The 23,458-nt window shown below is 40.4% G+C and overlaps 2 protein-coding genes across 2 annotated transcripts; both read right to left on the bottom strand.

Moving 5' to 3' along the window:
- Nucleotides 1-517: 517 nt before the first annotated feature.
- LOC147797732 (uncharacterized) lies at nt 518-9,384 on the bottom strand. Its single transcript, XM_087142831.1, has 8 exons — nt 9,247-9,384; nt 7,935-7,982; nt 5,689-5,823; nt 5,203-5,451; nt 3,680-3,814; nt 3,194-3,442; nt 1,671-1,805; nt 518-1,433 (listed from the first exon to the last, which is right to left on the bottom strand). The coding sequence occupies exons 1-8, from the start codon at nt 9,248-9,250 to the stop codon at nt 1,096-1,098; spliced, it is 1,293 nt and encodes a 430-aa protein (XP_086998957.1). The 5' UTR covers nt 9,251-9,384; the 3' UTR covers nt 518-1,095.
- A 7,125-nt stretch (nt 9,385-16,509) lies between these two features.
- On the bottom strand, nt 16,510-23,333 carry LOC110985011 (uncharacterized). The gene is made up of 4 exons (XM_022245691.2): nt 23,193-23,333; nt 22,284-22,331; nt 20,194-20,340; nt 16,510-18,285 (listed from the first exon to the last, which is right to left on the bottom strand). Exons 1-4 carry the CDS (start codon nt 23,194-23,196, stop codon nt 17,999-18,001), a joined length of 486 nt encoding a protein of 161 aa, XP_022101383.1. The 5' UTR covers nt 23,197-23,333; the 3' UTR covers nt 16,510-17,998.
- Nucleotides 23,334-23,458: the final 125 nt, after the last annotated feature.

Raw genomic sequence — 23,458 nt, 5'->3', positions numbered from 1 at the left:
GAGCCAAATCTACTTTTTTTTCTACACCTCCACTTTCTCATCCCCTTGAAAGGCAAAGGAATGGTTTGTATTTACGCGTCTCATGCTGAACTCGACGAAGTTCTTCAACCTCAGTGTATGACGGATTTAATCCCTTGATGGCAAAAGGAGAACGAAATGTGCGGAACGTAAGTTTGACAACCTGAAAACTGTCCATGAAAAGGGCACTTGTGATTTCTATTGTTTGCCTTGAAAAAGCTCACCTACATTGCAAAAACCAACGCCCATCATAAACGCGTCTTTGCGTTAACTGTAAACACGTTTCCATTTAAAAGTAATCAGCATGTTGGAAATAAACGTGTTTCGGCGTTACCACCCGATAAACGTGTTTTTGTGTCTTGTTATTAACACACAATGTGTCATTTTGATGACATTTATTAACACATCAACATGTATTTGTTTTTTAAAAACCACGTACACGTATTCAGCTTTAGAATATTAACACCACAACACGCTCATTAAAAATGTTACCAGGATGACGTTTTTATTAAAGACGTTAAAACATTCACGTTTGGTTTTACAGTGTACTGGGCTGGTAATAAAAACCACCTTTGTTATGAAAGTAACAATCCTTCACGATGTTTACAGATCATTTCAGACATTACCTATTCCTTGGAATCATTCCACTTTATGTTATAACTGACCGATTGCAACATTTATTGTAATTAAATGCTTCTATTTTCCAGGCTGATGTCAATAAAGTGGTTGTGCTGACTGATCCGCTACAAGTTTGCAAAGTAACCTGTGATGAAACAGGTTCGCAGCAAGTTTAAGTAACTGAGTTCGACCGAAATGGTAAGGTGTTTGACTTGGGATGGAATGGGTCAAATTACACAGGTAACTGCTGTAGCAGGATGGCAACTGGTTCGATGATTCAAAAATGTGGCACACTACAAAATCTGACAAAATGATTAGTGAACTCAGTGACAGCTGGAATGTTGCAATCTAATGAACCCTTGAGTTGCATTTCACTATCTCTTAGTATTTAGACAACTTGAAACTTAAGGTGTGCTGTGGTAGCTTTGTATAATCCTGACTAAACGACCTCACACGCGATTACATCATCAGCATGTGCATTGAGCACGCTACGGAGACCAGCCACAATAACGGCTTGACGGAGACTCCGTCATCACCGCTGCCGTTACCTCCGCCTTTACCGCCGGTCCCGTGGTCTTTGCTGATGTTTTTGCCGTTGCAGCCGTCACTGTCACAGATGCACAAATCGCCAAGGATGACAACCTCAGATTGAGGAGCGGTGGGAACATCAGTTACCGAATCAAGGAAATTATAGCCCATCAACGGAACGGCAAAGTCATCCGAAACGCAGCCGACTCCGATATCCTCCAATGATGGGTTGCAATTGCGAATGATACCCTCGAATGTGACTCCATTGTCTAAAATCAAAACAAAACAAATTGACAAAAACATTATGCTCTAACTCAAAACGGGAGGGACAAACTTGTATTCAATTTACGTCTTTGACTAACTAGAACTTTCATTTGGTGTTATTAAGCAACTTCACTATCCTCAGATCGAAAAAGGGTTTCTTAGTCCTGACGGTATGAACGGTGAATTGGGAGCCACGTTTCTCGGTTCGAATTGACATTGTAGCATTTGCATGGGTGACAAACCTACAATAGTGCCGGAAAAATTCATGCACGCCACCGTCACCAAACCATCGACGACTGGGCATGTCTGGATCTCTCCTGTCTCGTCCTCTTGACAGAAACCACCCGCTTCACAGACGTAACAGTCGATGGCAAGTCCTGAAGTAAAACAAAATATGAAACGGTAAATAGGTTTTTCCTGCCCTTTCAATTGTTTGCTGTTATGCCATTAAGGATGGACACTGTTCGTTTAGGGGGTGTCATACGTCATACCAAAACTTTTCTTTCTTAAAGAAAACTTTTCTTACAGCAACAACATAAACTAAAACAATGATTATCCTAAGTAAACTATTACAGCGGAAAAATATTCCTATTTCTGACAAGTTCAGAAATACACTGTCTCATCCCCTTGAAAGGCAAAGGAATGGTTTGTATTTACGCGTCTCATGCTGAATTCGACGAAGTTCTTCAACCTCAGTGTGTGACGGATTTAATCCCTTGATGGCAAAAGGAGAACGAAATGTGCGGAACGTAAGTTTGACAACCTGAAAACTGTCCATGAAAAGGGCACTTGTGATTTTTATTGTTTGCCTTGAAAAAGCTCACCTACATTGCAAAAACCAACGCCCATCATAAACGCGTCTTTGCGTTAACTGTAAACACGTTTCCATTTAAAAGTAAACAGCATGTTGGAAATAAACGTGTTTCGGCGTTACCACCCGATAAACGTGTTTTTGTGTCTTGTTATTAACACACAATGTGTCATTTTGATGACATTTATTAACACATCAACATGTATTTGTTTTTTAAAAACCACGTACACGTATTCAGCTTTAGAATATTAACACCACAACACGCTCATTAAAAATGTTACCAGGATGACGTTTTATTAAAGACGTTAAAACATTCACGTTTGGTTTTACAGTGTACTGGGCTGGTAATAAAAACCACCTTTGTTATGAAAGTAACAATCCTGCACGATGTTTACAGATCATTTCAGACATTACCTATTCCTTGGAATCATTCCAGTTTATGTTATAACTGACCGATTGCAACATTTATTGTAATTAAATGCTTCTATTTTCCAGGCTGATGTCAATAAAGTGGTTGTGCTGACTGATCCGCTACAAGTTTGCAAAGTAACCTGTGATGAAACAGGTTCGCAGCAAGTTTAAGTAACTGAGTTCGACCGAAATGGTAAGGTGTTTAACTTGGGATGGAATGGGTCAAATTACACAGGTAACTGCTGTAGCAGGATGGCAACTGGTTCGATGATTCAAAAATGTGGCACACTACAAAATCTGACAAAATGATTAGTGAACTCAGTGACAGCTGGAATGTCGCAATCTAATGAACCCTTGAGTTGCATTTCACTATCTCTTAGTATTTAGACAACTTGAAACTTAAGGTGTGCTGTGGTAGCTTTGTGTAATCCTGACTAAACGACCTCACACGCGATTACATCATCAGCATGTGCATTGAGCACGCTACGGAGACCAGCCACAATAACGGCTTGACGGAGACTCCGTCATCACCGCTGCCGTTACCTCCGCCTTCACCGCCGGTCCCGTGGTCTTTGCTGATGTTTTTGCCGTTGCAGCCGTCACTGTCACAGATGCACAAATCGCCAAGGATGACAACCTCAGATTGAGGAGCGGTGGGAACATCAGTTACCGAACCAAGGAAATTATAGCCCATCAACGGAACGGCAAAGTCATCCGAAACGCAGCCGACTCCGATATCCTCCAATGATGGGTTGCAATTGCGAATGATACCCTCGAATGTGACTCCATTGTCTAAAATCAAAACAAAACAAATTGACAAAAACATTATGCTCTAACTCAAAACGGGAGGGACAAACTTGTATTTAATTTTCATCTTTGACTAACTAGAACTTTCATTTGGTGTTATTAAGCAACTTCACTATCCTCAGATCGAAAAAGGGTTTCTTAGTCCTGACGGTATGAACGGTGAATTGGGAGCCACGTTTCTCGGTTCGAATTGACATTGTAGCATTTGCATGGGTGACAAACCTACAATAGTGCCGGAAAAATTCATGCACGCCACCGTCACCAAACCATCGACGACTGGGCATGTCTGGATCTCTCCTGTCTCGTCCTCTTGACAGAAACCACCCGCTTCACAGACGTAACAGTCGATCGCAAGTCCTGAAGTAAAACAAAATATGAAACGGTAAATAGGTTTTTCCTGCCCTTTCAATTGTTTGCTGTTATGCCATTAAGGATGGACACTGTTCGTTTAGGGGGTGTCATACGTCATACCAAAACGTTTCTTTCTTAAAGAAAACTTTTCTTACAGCAACAACATAAACTAAAACAATGATTATCCTAAGTAAACTATTACAGCGGAAAAATATTCCTATTTCTGACAAGTTCAGAAATACACTGTCTCATCCCCTTGAAAGGCAAAGGAATGGTTTGTATTTACGCGTCTCATGCTGAACTCGACGAAGTTCTTCAACCTCAGTGTGTGACGGATTTAATCCCTTGATGGCAAAAGGAGAACGAAATGTGCGGAACGTAAGTTTGACAACCTGAAAACTGTCCATGAAAAGGGCACTTGTGATTTCTATTGTTTGCCTTGAAAAAGCTCACCTACATTGCAAAAACCAACGCCCATCATAAACGCGTCTTTGCGTTAACTGTAAACACGTTTCCATTTAAAAGTAAACAGCATGTTGGAAATAAACGTGTTTCGGCGTTACCACCCGATAAACGTGTTTTTGTGTCTTGTTATTAACACACAATGTGTCATTTTGATGACATTTATTAACACATCAACATGTATTTGTTTTTTAAAAACCACGTACACGTATTCAGCTTTAGAATATTAACACCACAACACGCTCATTAAAAATGTTACCAGGATGACGTTTTATTAAAGACGTTAAAACATTCACGTTTGGTTTTAGAGTGTACTGGGCTGGTAATAAAAACCACCTTTGTTATGAAAGTAACAATCCTGCACGATGTTTACAGATCATTTCAGACAATACCTATTCCTTGGAATCATTCCACTTTATGTTATAACTGACCGATTGCAACATTTATTGTAATTAAATGCTTCTATTTTCCAGGCTGATGTCAATAAAGTGGTTGTGCTGACTGATCCGCTACAAGTTTGCAAAGTAACCTGTGATGAAACAGGTTCGCAGCAAGTTTAAGTAACTGAGTTCGACCGAAATGGTAAGGTGTTTGACTTGGGATGGAATGGGTCAAATTACACAGGTAACTGCTGTAGCAGGATGGCAACTGGTTCGATGATTCAAAAATGTGGCACACTACAAAATCTGACAAAATGATTAGTGAACTCAGTGACAGCTGGAATGTTGCAATCTAATGAACCCTTGAGTTGCATTTCACTATCTCTTAGTATTTAGACAACTTGAAACTTAAGGTGTGCTGTGGTAGCTTTGTGTTATCCTGACTAAACGACCTCACACGCGATTACATCATCAGCATGTGCATTGAGCACGCTACGGAGACCAGCCACAATAACGGCTTGACGGAGACTCCGTCATCACCGCTGCCGTTACCTCCGCCTTTACCGCCGGTCCCGTGGTCTTTGCTGATGTTTTTGCCGTTGCAGCCGTCACTGTCACAGATGCACAAATCGCCAAGGATGACAACCTCAGATTGAGGAGCGGTGGGAACATCAGTTACCGAATCAAGGAAATTATAGCCCCTCAACGGAACGGCAAAGTCATCCGAAACGCAGCCGACTCCGATATCCTCCAATGATGGGTTGCAATTGCGAATGATACCCTCGAATGTGACTCCATTGTCTAAAATCAAAACAAAACAAATTGACAAAAACATTATGCTCTAACTCAAAACGGGAGGGACAAACTTGTATTTAATTTTCATCTTTGACTAACTAGAACTTTCATTTTGTGTTATTAAGCAACTTCACTATCCTCAGATCGAAAAAGGGTTTCTTAGTCCTGACGGTATGAACGGTGAATTGGGAGCCACGTTCCTCGGTTCGAATTGAAATTGTAGCATTTGCATGGGTGACAAACCTACAATAGTGCCGGAAAAATTCATGCACACCACCGTCACCAAACCATCGACGACTGGGCATGTCTGGATCTCTCCTGTCTCGCCCTCTTGACAGAAACCACCCGCTTCACAGACGTAACAGTCGATGGCAAGTCCTGAAGTAAAACAAAATATGAAACGGTAAATAGGTTTTTCCTGCCCTTTCAATTGTTTGCTGTTCTGCCATTAAGGATGGACACTGTTCGTTTAGGGGGTGTCATACGTCATTCCAAAACTTTTCTTTCTTAAAGAAAACTTTTCTTACAGCAACAACATAAACTAAAACAATGATTATCCTAAGTAAACTATTACAGCGGAAAAATATTCCTATTTCTGACAAGTTCAGAAATACTTTCAAAACTAAGGTTTCTGCCTCAAATGAAATTACACTTTTGCTTAAAAATATGCAACTTACCATTATAGATATCAAGATGCATTTACAATGTCCAAAACAAGAAAACGGGTTTAAATGGGACACAAAGGAAGAACTGCATTGATATTGTATCGTCCTTTCATTTATTACAATGCAATGCTATTTCAGGAGTCCGCAATTAAGGCTGGCGCGAAGAGTGTTTTTCCCATTGTGTCAACACACGGCTATCAGCAAATGTATTGTAAACTGACGATATGACCAAAAAATAATAATCACTCGCCTTGAGTGCACCCTTAAATGTGACCTCAACTCTTATAGAATATCTGAACTTTTCACTTGTTACTTTTGTCACCATCCACCTTTACTATCAACTTAGGTTAAGGGTGAGTCACATTGCTTTATCCCGAAAAGGTTATTAAACAGACAATTGATAATTGATTCCCATATACTGACTGAGTAGTAGCACCTCCTCACATTTATACATTAAAAAATCGTTATTTGGGGTGTTCAGTTCCACCGCGAGAAAGCTCAGAGTAAAAATAAAAATAAGCCTATGGGCGGCAAACAATATTTAGCGATTTGATGATGTCAAAATACGCGCCCAAGAGTTTAATACTTGCGGCCGTAACGGGCTATCTGGTTGCGGACCCATCGCAAATGTTTGCAGCGAATAAAACTGTTTGTGCTTGCATTATGCATCGGCCCACTGAGCTTAGTTATTATTCAGTAAAGACGTAGGTATGATTTTGAAGCCTGGCAACTATGTGCCATCTGATGTTTCCTCGGTGGTCATTCTCAGCGAATTACCACTGCCATCCAGCACGTGACCCTCCCGACAAGACCTTGCGTAAACACGCACTGTCGATCTAGTCTTTTTTATTCTATAATAATTATGGCCCCGAGACAATGAAACAAGTGCAGAGCCGTAGTGTGACGTCATTGAAACAAGCTTTCATTGGATGCTCCCGGCGAGTTTTGTTTTCAAACTGAAAACAAAACTCGTCGGGAGCATCCTGATTGAAAGAATTTCAACTTATGCTTTTGATGCTAGTAGCAATCCTTATTCGGGTTTTTTACATGATAGTTTGTTATGAATATAGCTACATTTAATACAAAGTGAAACTGTGAATTACTAATGCGACAGATCATTAATTAATAGCGCCCCCATTGTCATACGATTTCCAGCCTCTGACTCTCATGCAGCGGCGAATGCATCTTTTGGTGTATGTGTGTAGGGGGTGCAAATACAAAAGTAAATGTGGCTTCTGGCTTATTAAACATGATGTGGGGAGAGAAAAGTATCAAAAGCCTTACTCGTGGCCCCGACATCTTTGATTTTACCATATCTTGAATATCAAAAAGCCTTATGTATACTGAAAGATGAAAAACATTCTTTCGTAATTTTTTTTTCAAAGAATATTGCCTTTTGCACAGGTTGTGAACGAGTGGGTATTGTCTACACGCAGATATTCTCAAGAACTAAAAGTGGTGAGCTATGGAATCTCGTGGTTGTGATTCACCTGAGCGCATCATTAATGCACCGTCCTCTTACACTCTGCTTAATGAATGTTTCTTGAGATCGCAGTCACTGCAGATTAATAATGTATTATCTGTAACACACAAATACAAACATGAGAAACTTCTGCAACTTTCCCTGATAGCAACAATGACGGTTGGGTCACCAACAGCTTGACGTCTTTGGGCCAAAAATGCAGTCTACGTGACGTGCCAAACCAAATATAGATTTTGACCCCCCCACACACACACATGTTTACGGGGCGTGTAGTGGTCCATCCACAAATCAATCATGGATTAATTTAGTATTAGATTAAAGAAATAAAATAGAGAACACACCTCCAGAAACTGAAGCAACCACCAGAAGAACGAACAGAAGTTTCCCTTCTGCAAAAAAAAGAGAAATAAGTCAAATCTCCTCGTCAATATCAGTGGTGTATGTAGAGTGCAACTACCCGTTTGTTTATCTAACGAGGTTTTTTTTTAATTAGGGAAGCAACTTTGACAAGTCTGAGAGACAGAAGATATCAGTCGGTATATACAAGACTAACCACCTCAATTCAGCCGACAATAGCTTTAGGGATTGTAAGCTTTTGTTCGAACCTCAAGCTTAAAATGAGAAATTTGCAAAATCTTATTGCTACAAGATACACCATATAAAGTCTCCAGCGTGATTTTCGCAAGTGCAGGGAAGGTTTGGGGTTTGATTAGTTTATTTGCATGTTTTGTTTTAATCAAATCTTGTGGATAAGGACTGTGAAACAGTCGACAGCAGAGCACAATAAGCAATGGTCAATAGCATGGATATGTCAAGTTTAAGTACAAAGGACTTCATGTTACCATACGTTTACGGAGACCTTCTACATCACAGGTTTCTGTTTGCTCTGCTCAATGCCACCATTCTTTCGTTTGTTTCCACCAAATTGTCACTTTTTAATCATCGATTGACATCTTATAACACAGTCGAATCAATATTTTCTATTTGTTGATTTTGATCTCACAATTACGCGGGAGAGGATTTTTTTTAATTCGTATATTATTTAATAATCAATATTGACTGCTGTGATCGATGTTAGTCATGACGTTATTACCTAAAGGACTCCTAGCAGCAGTTATTATTTTGTCGTGAATTTTTTATTGTATTTGTCTCACCTGAAGATCCTCAATTTAATCGAAACAAAGAGTATCTCAGTCCGTTGCTGCATGGACAGAAAGTTAAGCAATGCGCTGCGTCAGTGCATCGTCGTATTAATCTGTGTTAGTAGAGCGTACCTTGCTTGCAAGTAAAATCTCAGTCATACCATATAACATTTTGGACGAAAATGTACATATGCCCTCAAACCAAGCAGACGCTGATAAGGTACCATACGCTTCCTGTTTGCATTCAATTTCAAATGATGATTGCATTCAGATTCAAAATGACATTTGCCTCAAGCTATATTTTTCTGTGAAAAATAACGAGAGAAATAATAATGGTAACAAGAGAAACGATAAATTAGGTAATTGTTTCCTTTTCCATTAATTGTTTATGGAAGCGCATATCCCAAAGTTATAGCCGTACCCTTCAGAAAGGACGTAAAGGTATATTTAAAAAATGGCTCACGAAGATAGGGCTCTAGATTCACCCTTTAGTAATTTAAAAGGTTCTTACCCATGTTGCAAGGTAAATATCAGCGTAAGCTTCGAAAGGGCCGGAACGTAATATGCAGTCAACCAGTCGTCAAGACGGAACAGTGAGCGCATCTGGTCCAAAGGCTTTCGGTGCTCGGGAACTCCTGGGCGTAAACTAATGACTAGCCAATCAAAAACCAACACTGAGTGACGTGCACACATTTTGCAAGTGAAGTGGGATCACGTTTCATGTCTGGGACCTCACCATGCACGCATTCGAGCTACTAGTATTTATAACTGGGAACTAACTCACCTACGCGAAGTCACACAGGGAAAGGCCAACTTATAAGGTTTTTGAGCAACCCCTTCGGGGAGGTTTTCAACCTTCGAAGCGGTTGTAAACAGCGTTTATAGTTTGCCTTTGGTTGTTTGAAGGACGAGACTTAGATGACATCTCAGCACAAGGCTTAGTTTGCCTAATGCAGCTGCGTTTGAAAAACTCGAGTCCCTGTGTGTTGGGGGGGGGTGATTTTGTATTTCAAAAACGAATCCCCATCTTTCAATTTGACTTACGAAACAGCGCGCGTTAACGCTGTGAAAACCAACGACTACAACGAGCGAGTGTACACCTTTTGTAAGAAGCCTGAATGTATAGTCGTGGTCGAAAGTGAAGTAGAGATATTCTTACTGAACATATATGGTAAAGCAAATACAATTACTGGAATTTCTATCTCGCCGCGGCAACTTAGTATTTGTTGACAATTTAACTCGACGAAGTGAGTGACCAAAGACCACTGTCACTGAATTGGGCGCCTGTCCAATACTTGGAGTATTTGTATACGTTTTAAGGGCTGCTAAATCTGCTCTGTGGAAGCTGCTGCATGATATTGTGTCCTGACAGGGTGTCCTTTTTAGCTTATAAAAAGAAGACAAAACATGACCTGTACCATGTACAGATACTCTTAACGTTAAAACATTACCGAGCGATAGGATCACGATGTGTTCAAGGTAATACGTGCATTCAAAACTCGATATCTTTCGCAATAAAACATTCAGAAGAGTGGTTATCTCCATTTTAATTTGAAACATTGTTCCCGCGTTTGGAGTCAGTGAATCAGAGAAAGTGACAGAGGTGAGTTATTTTTCTAAGGGCTTTTTGAGGGTGGTTTATGAGGCTGAGGTCAAGCAACCGCTCGCATAAAGCGGCCTCCATAAACCGTGTTTCATTGAAACATTTTATAATAATAATGGCCGTTTATTGTGCGCTCATATCCATCGTTACTGGTGTTCAATTCAATGTGCTGGGTCACAGTCATTGCACACCAGGCCCATAAATGCTCAAATAGCCATTCCCCTCCCTGGAAAGTACACAACCCTGTGCTACACGTCACAAAGTTCCTTTTTAGCTAATAAATCAAGATGTATTTTACTTCTGAGTTGACTTGGACATGTCTATGCTTGACTGTCTTGCTGACCGTAGTCACTAGTGGCATATCTTTCGTTGGTCTAAGGTTTAGTGGTTTTGGTCCAAGGAAAGGTTAAAGGTACCCTGGTCGCGAGAAATGAACAAGTTTTGGGTTCCTTGGGACTTCCGGGGCGGTGTGACGTCGCAAGGTTTCTGGGTTTTTTTTCCTACGACACAATAATGAGTAAGCAAAAAAGCAAGTGCAACGATCATCATTCTAGGGAGCAGTACCTTGAGACTGAGTTGTTGAGGGTATTCACGTATTATCCTACCCTTTCAATTTTGAATTTTGACCGATTATAAATATTGTAAGCTCAAAAATGTTGTTACTTATGAGAGGCTTGGGAATAGAGCATATCATATTTCTATGTTGCTGGTAAGGAGACTTCTCCTGTGACTGTGAGTTCATTTTATTATGATATCTTATTAAATTTGAATTTATCCCACAGAGGACAAAACGTGATCATCTGTTTTTCTGCTATCAGAATACGTGTAGTTGAAAAGCAGGTATCACGTCTTGTAACATGCAGTTTTCGACTTTTACACTTTCTTCTACCTGTGAACAGAATAATCATTTTGTTATACTTTTCTTATTGAAATCGTAGAGAACGTTTATCATAATAGTATTACAAAAAGCATTTTTTCAACTAAAACACATGGAGATTGAAATGAAAAGACCAATACTCTCCCAAAGGCTGCGTTTGCAGACGTGATTGGTTAGCTCTTCAATGATATTTTGCACCGCTGTAGTCATGAATGACTGAGCATCCCCGCTTGTCATAATAATAGGTAAATCTTTTAATCAGTTGGACTTTAATACATCCATGTCAAAGGGCATGCGAAATAGCTTCAGCTATTGTCTAGCTTGCAAGACATGCCTTTATTATCGTTACCTCGCTCATCCTTTTCCAAACATGAAAGACAAACAGACTATCATGACCTGTGCAAAGAAGCCTGAAAACAAACGTGAAAGTGAAATTTACTGAAGTAAAATTTGTAATGGAACTATTGTTTTATAAAACGCTGAATAACAGAGAGCAGTGTTTAATTTAAAAAGCCTGCTTTCGCTTTCCCTTCGCTATTTGTACTTGGGAATAAACTAAACTTCGCTGAATGTACTGTGCACACCTTATAATCCAACACCTCATAATGATCTTTAATTCTTCCTACTTCCTCCAAATGAGATTCTGTGGTCGCGTAGGTTTCTTGTGCGGCATTTGTCCATGGAGTTAGCCATAAGGTCTGTATTTCAGCCGGTCTTTGACATGGTTTTGACTATCATATTCGTTACAATGTTGTCACGCTCATTTGCGTAAATCCCATGGGAACAGCAGTATACATCCTGGCACTTTTTAAGGTTGGGGATTGGCTGTTGAATCACCCCTCAACCTTTTTATTTAAAACGGATTGTAAATAATCATTTGACATCCAATGACTAAAAAGCACTCATTAACACTCAAAAAGAGAAAGCTTTTTAAGCTAAAAATTTGCCATTATGAATACATATTACGTATATACATCAATATCATGAACATCAACCTCTGCATAGAGTTATATGGTATCCCTTCGCCCACTTTTCAATTCTCACGGCTGGGCAAGTCATTCCCCACCTTTCCCCATGTCCCTCCCCACCCCAATTTCGGGGCTCAAATTACTTTACGCCACTGGTCCCTCTGTAGCTAATTCGTCCAATGCTTGGAGAATATTGAGGATAAGAAATGCACTTGTGAACACTCGCTGCACAAATGTTACGCTATCTGGCATGAAAGAGAAGAACCCAAGTTCAAACCACGGCTGACATGCTTTTGTAATTAAGTAAACAGATACAATATTAAGGAATCCACCCAGTGCCCGGATGTACATAGCAGGAAGTGAAGTATTTGTATAATTTTATCAACAGTTTTTTTTTTTGGAAGATACTTTTTCGAGGGATCTACTGCTCAGTTTGGAGAAAATCGGTCTTGCGAAATATTTTTTAAAATCTCATGATACGTATTTTTCCAACGTTCGCATTTAAAGTTGCATTTTCAAGTTCACTTTTGAGAGATGTGTCTTTAGAAATATGGTTTCTATTTTTTTTAAAATGTCTTTCAAGACATGTCTGTCCAAAGTTTATTTGTGCGAGATATACATACATGCATTTAAATAATCGTTGTTAAAATTATTTATTTTAAGAAACATTGTTTCAAATTCGAGAAAAATATCGTTTGAACAAGAGATATTTTCTTTCCAAATCGATTTCATGAGATATGTTTTTCCAAAGCTCATTCCTATCATAAATGTCTTTTTTTACGGTTTTTTTTTTTTCAAAAGTAGAAAATACAGCTTCTAACTTTAGATCTGGTAGAAACCAATTTGGAAAAAAATATATTATTGAACGTACACTTCAGGCTCTTGTACAAACTGCACTGGGAATGACATGAAAGAATTCTACCTAGCCTGGTTATTCTTACTTGCAATCTTACCAGCATTGACATCAACGAGAGCAAAAGTGAAACTCATAACAAAGTGCTTCCCAACTCCTCTAAATGCTAACAAATGAAAAAGGCAAAATAATGAGAGGTCTGTCAAAACAGCTCTGCTTTCCACCTTCTCTTTCGTTTCTTCCTTCAGAATAAATAGATCGTGGCTCTATATATAAACTTGTAATAAAGTGTCCTTCAAGGGGCCCTCAGAGCATTTCTCATTAGGTTCCGGGGCTATTCTGCCTTCACTTCACTGACACTTCTGTCACACGTGTTGACAGTTTCCGTGGATGGATCCAGAACCATTTAGTGGGAGGGGGAGCAGATGTAAATCTTGTTCATTGGTTTTTGACTCTGGGGGTTTTTCTTCCACGACCACATGACGTCTACAAGACGGCTTATCCATGCCAATTATTGGTGTCACAAGGCGATTTCCATTATGTACTTTTTTAGTGCGTGGCAAAGACGATGCGTTCAGGCATTTTACTTTCTCAGATACAAACATCTAAACCATTAACATAGCACAAGAGTGCTTTGCGTTCGGCCGTCAAAACCGTCGGTATTCTGACGGATACACAACGATTGGTGCCTCTCATTTTGCCAAACCAAAAGACGTCTTTTTCAGACAACTAAAAACGACGTCATTTTCCAACGACGAAACGACGTGTTTTTTACCTTTGAGACGTCGTATATGTAGCCAAGAAAAGACGTTGTTTACTTGATGGGAAAAACACAGTTTAATCGTCCAAAAGTCCTTCAGTTATTAATGATTTAAAAGTCAAGAAAAGAGAGGCTTTTTGTCGTGACAGTCGCAAAAGACGAATTTCTTTCGCATATTTTCCAAACGGGGAAACTTCTGCTGGACATTTTGTTAAATGAGCTAAATGTTTTTATTTAAAAATCAAGTGCATGACAACATTATTTTCCATTTGTTTCTAAACAGAGACTGAAGAGCTTGCATTAGCTTTTAAATAGAGCTGTTCTCTTAATCTTGTTGTAACATTTGCTAAATACCTACTGGTCAAATTAAATCACGGGATCAACTGAAATTGATCTTCCAAAACTGTTTGGATCTGCATTGTTATAGAGTACCGTAAGGCAAGATGGACTGTCTTGTATTGATTCAAGCTGGATATTGCCCAATGTATAATATATGCTGAGTGATAGCAGGGTAACCGTGGTTCCAAGACGTTCTTGGCAGTAATTGCAACTACGTGTATACCGGGCGCACCGTGTGCTTGTTGCATAATTATTGTAAATAGAGGGCGTTCTCGTCAAAGAACCAACGATCGGTATGAAGTCTGTGTGTACATGTACATCACACCGTATACTGTCTGTGTGTACACATGCCTTTATTAGCGGTTGCAATTTTTTTTAATCGTTTTTTTCGGGAATTTCCAGGCAGTTTGGACGCCAGTACCATCCCGCAAAAAAAAAAAAAAAAATAAGTACTTTAAAATTACACACACACCCCGTTAAATTACAGACAAACAAATAACGGCCCAGCTGTTGTAAAGCTGCCCAGCTTCTTCATCGATGACTTGTAAAAATTTGGCAGCCATACCGCAAATTTACATCAATTCTTTGTGTAAATCTACATCATTTCAATTCCATCCTCATGGCAATAGCCTTGTGAAATTGCTGCTTCAGTAACGTAACTTCCTGCTACTTTCTGTTAATTAACTCTCATGCCAGTTGAAGAACATAATCAGTCCAGTGTAGCCAATTAAGGGTTAAGCTAATCATTTGACACAGTCTTCGTGATGAAATGATAACATTTCATGTCCTAGTTATGTAATTTCACACTGTTTGAACAACCGTTGGATGGTCCGATACAAGTGAGGGCGTCCTCCCATTACATGACACAATTGTACAATATTTTGGGACACATTCCAACAATCTTGTGCCAAATTCCCATGAATGTTCTTGAATAGTGCTGGCCTTGCATCAGGAAGTCAAATAAAGCTGTATACTAAATCGAAAACAGGCACAATCCTTAGATATTAACTCACACAAGCCTCCGAGTACTCGGGTGTTGTTTCCTTTTATTGGATTCTTGATAATCTGTCACTGGCAAATCATCAGAAATAAAACTCAGTTTTGTTAAAAATACTTAACATACTTCACACTGTTTAATGACAAAATGTTTAAATTTGCTTCAAAAAATAATGAAATACTGAAAAACAAGACATTTCAACAAACCTGAAGCTCAGCTGATCAATATCTCCACGAGAAAGGATAAGCTGTTTCATCAGCCAAGTCGGTCTTTCATTAATTTCAGTTTCCTGTTTACTGTTCACGGAAATTGAATCAATCCCGTAAGGCCTTCTGCTTGATCATGTCCATTTACATGTACAGGTGTCTAGGTTACTTAATTATTTCTGTCTGTATTAAAAGGTGCTCTTTTGAAAAAGGTCAAATTATGCTTCTTATTGGAAGGACCTTTGGTTTCAATGAGAATACATGTAATAAGACTTTTTCGAGATAAATTTGAATAAAATTTGGTACACTGTGTTATTTGACTGCATGTAAACATTACAATTTGAATTCCCTAGATTAAAGACACTGTACATGTATAATACCTCGTCATTTGGGGCAAGCTTTTGCATAGCAACCATCATCTCTGGAATGGACAGGTTCCTTTGTGACCTTCATATCCACCAAAAACAGTGTAATGGTGCAATGAGTCTCTCACGTAACTTAGCAAAAGCCTTCTCCAAATCACAAAGTGTAGCAACTGTGTCTTTAGTATGGAGATTTTGTGTTCACTGAACTTGCCAAATTTGGAGATGTTTCTAATAAGTATGATGCCATAAATGGTACGCATATTTGATAAACCATGTAACTGAACCTGAGGTAGCGAAATTGCAGTTGTGTCAGCAGAAACTAGAAGCAACTCATTTCAAGCCAAGCAGAGCAACGTATAATGAGATTTCCGACCCTTCCGTTTGGTCAACGTGACACGTTTGCACACAGTGCCCTCTTTGTTGCCTATATGGTTCCCATATCATGGAGTCAAGGATGCGTAATACCCCCAATACACTAAAGAAAGCTTAGACCAGTTCCAACAACGTAAGTGGCTAAAGAAAGCGCGTTAATGCAATTTAGATGGACAGGATGTACACGTGTGTGGCAAGTGGAAGTTTCTGTTGCTTGCGTCACATGAATGCAATTTGATTTGATACAAACTTTGGTTGACAATGTTGATCCTGAGTCGAAACGCACAATACAACACAAGTAACACACAAATTCTTCACGGCAAATCCACAATGCGGTGTTTTACTGCGCCTATAAAAACGTCAGTTTGTCAACAAGAGACTTTTTAATAGGAGACAAGACATTGTAGAATAAAACGCTTCAATCTCTTAGGCAATTTGCATTCATATTTTAAACGCGTGATTATTGTAAATGGCAAAACAGTTCATGCCCATTTGTCTGTTATTGTTAATGATTTTAAGTCAACGCCTACCCTGTTATAATTTGTTGGGTTTACATAGCTTATGTTCCTCTACACAACCTCTAGTTCTCATTTTGGGACACATACAAGTACAGTGGGTTTATAGATATTGGGGGAGAAACTCTTTTAAAAGACTTTCTAGAGCAACGCACTTCCTGTGGTTCGTTATGTCTCATTGTGTTGAAGTAGAAAATGTCCCCACAAACCCTCAGTGAGTCAAATGGCTGGATACTTTGCAAATATTTCCATTAGCACAAACAATTGCAAAAATAGATGATACGGTTTATAATCACAGTCGTTAACAACTGTGGAAGTAAGTTCTTTATGGTGAGAGATGGTTCGGCAGTGATCCACCCACTTGTGCTCTTTGCTGATCAGTGATTGTTAGGCCTATGTTGAACTTCCAAAATGCACTGTAAATTGTGACTATACAGTTGACCGTCTCCTTTATAGTACAAATGTAACATGAGATTAATTGTATATTTTGAGGTACAATTTGAAACTAACCCAGGGTGATATTTCGGCACACTTTGGTGGTCCGAATGTTATCTAGAAGGTGTTTAATTAAAAAATGCGTTATTGTTTCCACAGTGCAAAGGACAAATGTCCATCAAACAGTAAGGTAGTCGACGGCAGATGACCCGGTTTCCACAGTGCAAAGGACAAATGTCCATCAAACAGTAAGGTACTCGACGGCAGATGACCCGGTTTCCACAGTGCAAAGGACAAATGTCCATCAAACAGTAAGGTAGTCAACGGCAGATGACCCGGTCTTGTTTTTCAGACCCAAGTTCGACTATTTTGAGAGATGTTCAGATCCAGTAGCCCGTCACTGTCGTATCAACTAAATGGGAAGATTTCCTCCACTTCCATAATTTTCCCAACTCATTTTGTTTCTGCTATTATCGTTAATGTTCAGAATGTCTGTAATCTATACATCGTCTGTTTTCCCAAATACTTCTTTGTGCCAGGCGTCACAGTTCTGTTTACGTTCCTTATTTTTTCCTGGGAAAAACCTCATGATTTTAAATGATTACTGCCAATTTTTACACAACTTGAAACCATTAAGTTGTTAATTGCACATGCAATCCAGCTAATAATGAACGCCTTGTTCCCGTCGGTTACCCGATGGAACATAGGATTTTAAAACAGGGAACCAGACTACTGCTACCTAATCGCTGTAGAATTTTCCGGTACAGGCATGAGTATAATCTTGTATGAGAGCGCTACGGATCGCTGTGAAAACTTACACGAGTCTTTATAACCGTGACTGCATGGATCATTTTCTTCATTAAACTATTACTATAAGAGGATACAAAAAACTACGGAGGCTAGTAACGTCTATAAAATGGTAAGGCACCCGACGACAACACAGTATTTTACTGGATGCGTACTAAAAACTATTTTACATCATGAACAGATGCATCAAGCCCGAGATGAGGAGGAGCGAGAGGAACGGCTTGACGGAGTCTACGCCATTGCAGCCGTCAGCGTCGCAGAAGCACAGATGGCCGGACGTGACTTGGATTGTCACGTTACTGACATAGGGCACCAGGTCAGTGGCATACTGTAGGTTGCGCGTCAAGTAACCACTACTCTCACTAGTGGACAAGCAGCGGAGGGGTGGGGGCTCGGAATCCTTTGGCAGGAGATTGCAATTTCGAATGCTGCCGCGGAAGGTTGCAGTCGCTCCTGAAAAGGAGTGAAATATCGTCCGTTAAATGTTGGTCTTTTTTAATGAAAATCGTTTTTTCTTTACCAACAATTCCATTGGGCGACAATTGATGAGCTTTTGAACAAAGTTGCAATTATACACACCAGCTTTGACAGAGCATCAAAAATACTCACAAAAGTCAGGAAGTAACTATACTTATAGGCACTTCATGTTGCTATTGATTCACCTAACAGAACTGAGTGATGCATGGAGTGACACAACTATTTTAGAGGAAATAATGTGAGCGGCGTTAAGCCGTTCCTGCAAGGGGGGGTCCGGTGACTCCAATCCTCAAGTTGCTCAACCGTAGGATATTGGAAAGATTAGGGGTAAGAGACACCACGTTACGTCAGAGGCAATACTCGTGATGCTGTGGGTTTCATCAATGGCTGCGATAGAACAGCAACTAAGAGTTCACTTGGGTTCAAATTTGTCGCCACAGTTTCTATCTGCCCTGAGTAGAAGCACCCCCCTCATCGGTTGAAAAGACCGATGTTGATCAGGAGTATTCATTTTGTTGGTAACGCTGTCACCGTAACGTGTGCATTTCCTAGTTGTTCGTGAACCGAAGTTCAGCTCCGACCAAAGGAGCCTCCGTTACTGAGAAAATTGCATCCGCCGTTGATCCAGCTCGCCTTTCATTGGCTGACATTGCACATGCGCACAGACCAGGTCAAGGGTTTACCCGTGGATGGGAGCCATTCAAGGCACCTTTTTTTTACATTCAAAGTGTAGCTGCAAAGAATTCTATATCTATGCTATTGAAATTTCTAGCCTCGAGCTGGACCAAGAGAAGACGCACTTTTCTTAGCAGCGGAGGCTCCTTTGGTCGCAACTGATCTTCGCTGGTACACGAACAACCAGGAAATGCGGCGCGCTACGGTCGCATCGCTACCAACAAAACAAACATTCCAAACGAAGTATGGCGTTACGGAACCCATGAGGGTGGTTCTTCTGCTGATAGACAGCTGAGGGTGCTGTTGCTGTGCCGTCATCTGGGGAGGACATCGTTCGGTGCAAAGATTTTTCTGCGCAAATTGTGAATCCAGAATTACTGACTGACAATATTTCTGAGAAACAGCGACTGCCTTATGACAAAGTATTTTCACAATGAATCACCAGAGAAGAAAATTTGGGGCCTGACAAACAAAATGCTGATAAAATGGAAGACTGTGAATGTCCACAGCAATGTAATATTAGGGTTTTTTCTTCCTGGGATCAATGGCATCACAAGAAATATGGGAAGGCGCATCAATTAAATATGGATATTCACAGAATTCAGTGACTCCGAGTCGTTACAACATTGCATGAAGGGAAATACTGCGGAAATACAAGCACCATGGCAAGACAAAAATGAATGAAACAAAAGTCTCCGAGACAAATCATGATAAAACTTAGAATGACACACTCTAACCGCACGTGACAAAGATAGGGTGAACCTTTATAAAACGTGACAACATCTTCCTAACCGCCAGACAACATAACGTGATTTGACATTACCTCGCAACAAAAAATTCAACAAAGCACAATAGAGGTTCTGCATGGGAGCCATTTTTCCGGTAAGAGCTTTTGTTCCACAGGGATACCTGAGTAGACCCTTTGTACTATCCCTTTGCGACAAAAGCAGTTACAGGAAAGACGGCTGCCATGCACAACCTCAATAACACATGACAAGACAAAATATGCTGTGACACGATAGGATCTGACAGGAAAAGGTACGAGACGGCACAGCAACATGTAAAGAGACGAGACGAGACCAGGCTGACGGGATGAGATGTGCTGCATCGCAACGCAACGAGACAAACCAAGACAGACTAGTTTATTTGTAAATTGAACTAAGGATTCACAGCAAGCCAACAAACTAATGCCAAATAGTACAAGCCCACCTCTAAATACTGCAGAATATGCGCCATCAAATTTCAGGCATTGGTTGGCAACTGTACCGTTGAGGCTGGCACATGACTTCAGTTCGCCCACTTCACCGTCTTTGCAAACCCCGAAAAAGGGACACACGTGGCAATTGAGTGCAAAAGCTTCAACGAAAAACCACATTCAAGATTCTGTTTAAATAACAGTCAATGTAAAGTTTCCGTCTGAGAACGTCGGTGTGGACTGACTCAAAAAAGACTAGATTGGCAGCAGTTGCATACGCGCGGTTTTGCTTGGCAGCTCATGTGCTGCAGGTAAAAGGTTAACGCGCAGAAAGAAAAGTCAACGCGACAAACACAAGATGTAAGAAAGGTTTCCGCACGCAAAAAAACTTTTGGACGTATTTACCTGTTTTTTTTAGGTCGGTTACCGCTTTAATATCTTGGCTTATCTTTAGACTCTTGCCTTTCCTGGACAGCCCTGCCGACGATGTTTCTCGTATTTTTATTCTTAATGTCCAGAGATGTAAAATAAATAACGAGTAAATCAATGTTACTGACGGGAGAAAACCTTTTCTGAAGTTTTCCCGAGAGCGATGTGTTCGCTGTCACGCAGGCAAAAGATTGTTGTGAACGTCATCTCTATAAACATGACAAGGAATTCCGCATGCACGAGAGCTAAACCAACCAGTAGCCAGATACTGGTCCCCATTAAAGTAGGGACGGGGACCAGTCCAGGAGCTCAGAAGCCAGCTGGCTACCAGCTGGTTTCTGCGCGTTGGACATGCTGTAATTTGGGCAGGTGCTGCTGGAATACCAAACCGACCCCTTACGAAATGAATGAGTAGGAACAAAGCGATTGGTTGCGTGATATGAACGCACAGCCGATCTAGTCCTCTCTGTCTATACATGTCTGTGTATACACATCTATCGTGACCATACAAAAGAACGCCTACAACATACACACACGCACGCAAGTGTATATTTACCTGCAACTGGGGACCCCCTATTGTTCCTCTTTTGTTTGTACTTAAACTTTTTTAGAAGACCACCCATATGTTTTGTACACAGTTGTCAATCGGGGACCCTCTGTCAATCGGGGACCTTATTGTCCTGTATCGTTCAAGGTCCCCAATTGAATGCAGAAACAAACTCAGGTGTGCCATTGATTATAGAGGGATCCCAATACGACGCTTTTAGCGTCAATCTGCGCACTTCCGCGTTTGAAAACGAGGCTGTATGTGTCAGCTTCAATTCTAATGCGATCAGACGATTGAAAGTAAGGAGTTAAGACACAAAATACATAAAGGTATGTTAAATTTAGACTTTTCAAGATGCAATCTTTGTGTAACAGTCTTTCAGGATGACTCGACACGTGAAATCAAAAGAAAAAATAACGGCAATTTACTGCGAACTAACGTACCTGCGATGGTCGTGTATCTGCATGTGCAGGTAGTGGGCGTGGTTTAAACTGAAGTGGCACCACACTTACGAACCGGATACTGCATGTACTGTGTCGACTCCGCAGGCGCGCGCGATGAAGTTCAACACAGAGAGCCTCGGTTTCGATGCGGATATGCGCAGACGGCGCTAATGTGAAATCCATCTATAGAGTCTACGGATATGAGTGTTGTGAGAGGGTTCGAGGTATGCTCCCTTGGGGAATAATAGGGAGTCAGACAAAAACAGATCTAGAGAAGGGGGAAAGGAGGGAAAATATTCTCAAAAAAACCTTTAAATTGCTTCTCCCGTCTCATTTTGATCCATGGGGTTTTAGTGTGATACTTTGATTCTGATAGGTACCTTGCCTCCCCCCTTGACAACTTCTGCAAAACCTCATTGACAACACCCATGGACGCCATTCCATCTGCGGAACATTTTTTGTAAAACAAATGTGGACACTGTACACCGAATGAGGCACTTGTAAGTGCTGCTATGTAAATAACTCTGTTTCTACCAACTCCTGAGGCCTTCAAAGAATGCATTTATTTAATGAATGAATTCATTGATTTTGTGAGTGCTTTTGTGAGTTATTTAGTGAGCCATTAAGTCAACAGCGAATCATTCCTTCTAATGCATGAAAAACACCCCAAAAGAATATTACATACCTCCGAAACTTGAAGAAAGAACAAAAAGAACAATCAACAACTTCCCCTCTGAAAGATAATGGCAAAAAGGAGGAAATTTAAAATATTTCTCAAAATACCTCCTCAAAAATAAATAGTCGATATCCATTGTCCTCAAAATCCGTGCAATCGCTGAATAAAAAGCACGTGCTCAGCCTTACTTTTTCCAACTAATTTGGGAATTTGGGAAGAAAACAGCATTACACTAAGCATCATTTGCCGACTGTCCACTCTTCGGCAACTGGATGAGCTGTTGTATGTGATTTGTCTCAGGAAACTATGGAGTATCTTTTTAGTAAATATAAACAAAATCGTTAACCCTGATTTTTGTTCATCAAAAACGTTTCTGAGATTATAAGGTTTTTTGTATATGTGTGAACAACATAAAAATACTACTAGCGGAAATTAAAGGGCGGCAGGATTTCATCCAGTTGTTGGTGCGAACATGAACGAGACATTCGATCTAGCCTTACATGTCTAGCAGACACCCTACTTGTACCGGGCCTCGCACAACAGTCCTCAGTGCACCTTTAACGCTTTGGGTGTCATGAGATGGCGGGGGGAAGCTGCGTACCAGCCCCTCGGTGACGTAGCATACATCAGGGTCATGTTCCACAATGCAATGCGTATATACATGCATACAATAATGCATACCATGAATGATCAAGATATACAAGGCTTGCCAGTCCCGGCTTATACTTTGCTACTGAATGTACCCCTTGGCCTTCCTCGGGAACAATGCTTGAACGCTTAATTCCCGCACCAGTCATCCTCAGAAAAAAAAAGAGTCGTGTTGAAAACTAAGTGGACATGGTGTCTATCCCGTTCAGTTTTGTTAATGAAGTTCAATCCTAAAAACGTCCCTAGTACAGAAAATGAAATAAAACTTACCCATGTCAAGCGTTGTCGTGTGTCGGCTGGCTTAATGTAGTCTTACATAGACTGGCTCCTGATCCCAACATAGTCTACAGATGTCCTTCAAACGTTGAATGTAGGAATGATGAATGTAGGTGATGGTCCCGGAGGAATTTCTTAATTGGTGTTAAGTATATATACAGTGGCGTAACTGTAAGTGGGCGTGCACCCCGAGCTCGTAGTCTATTTCTCCAGCCCCCTCCCCCCCAATTAGACAAGAGAAATAGGCTGGCGTCCAATTT

Source organism: Acanthaster planci, linkage group LG10, assembly GCF_054643075.1.
Source record: "Acanthaster planci isolate LZ-2023a linkage group LG10, COTS_SCS, whole genome shotgun sequence".
NCBI lineage: Eukaryota > Metazoa > Echinodermata > Asteroidea > Valvatida > Acanthasteridae > Acanthaster > Acanthaster planci.
This window is presented reverse-complemented; position numbering and strand designations above follow the sequence as displayed.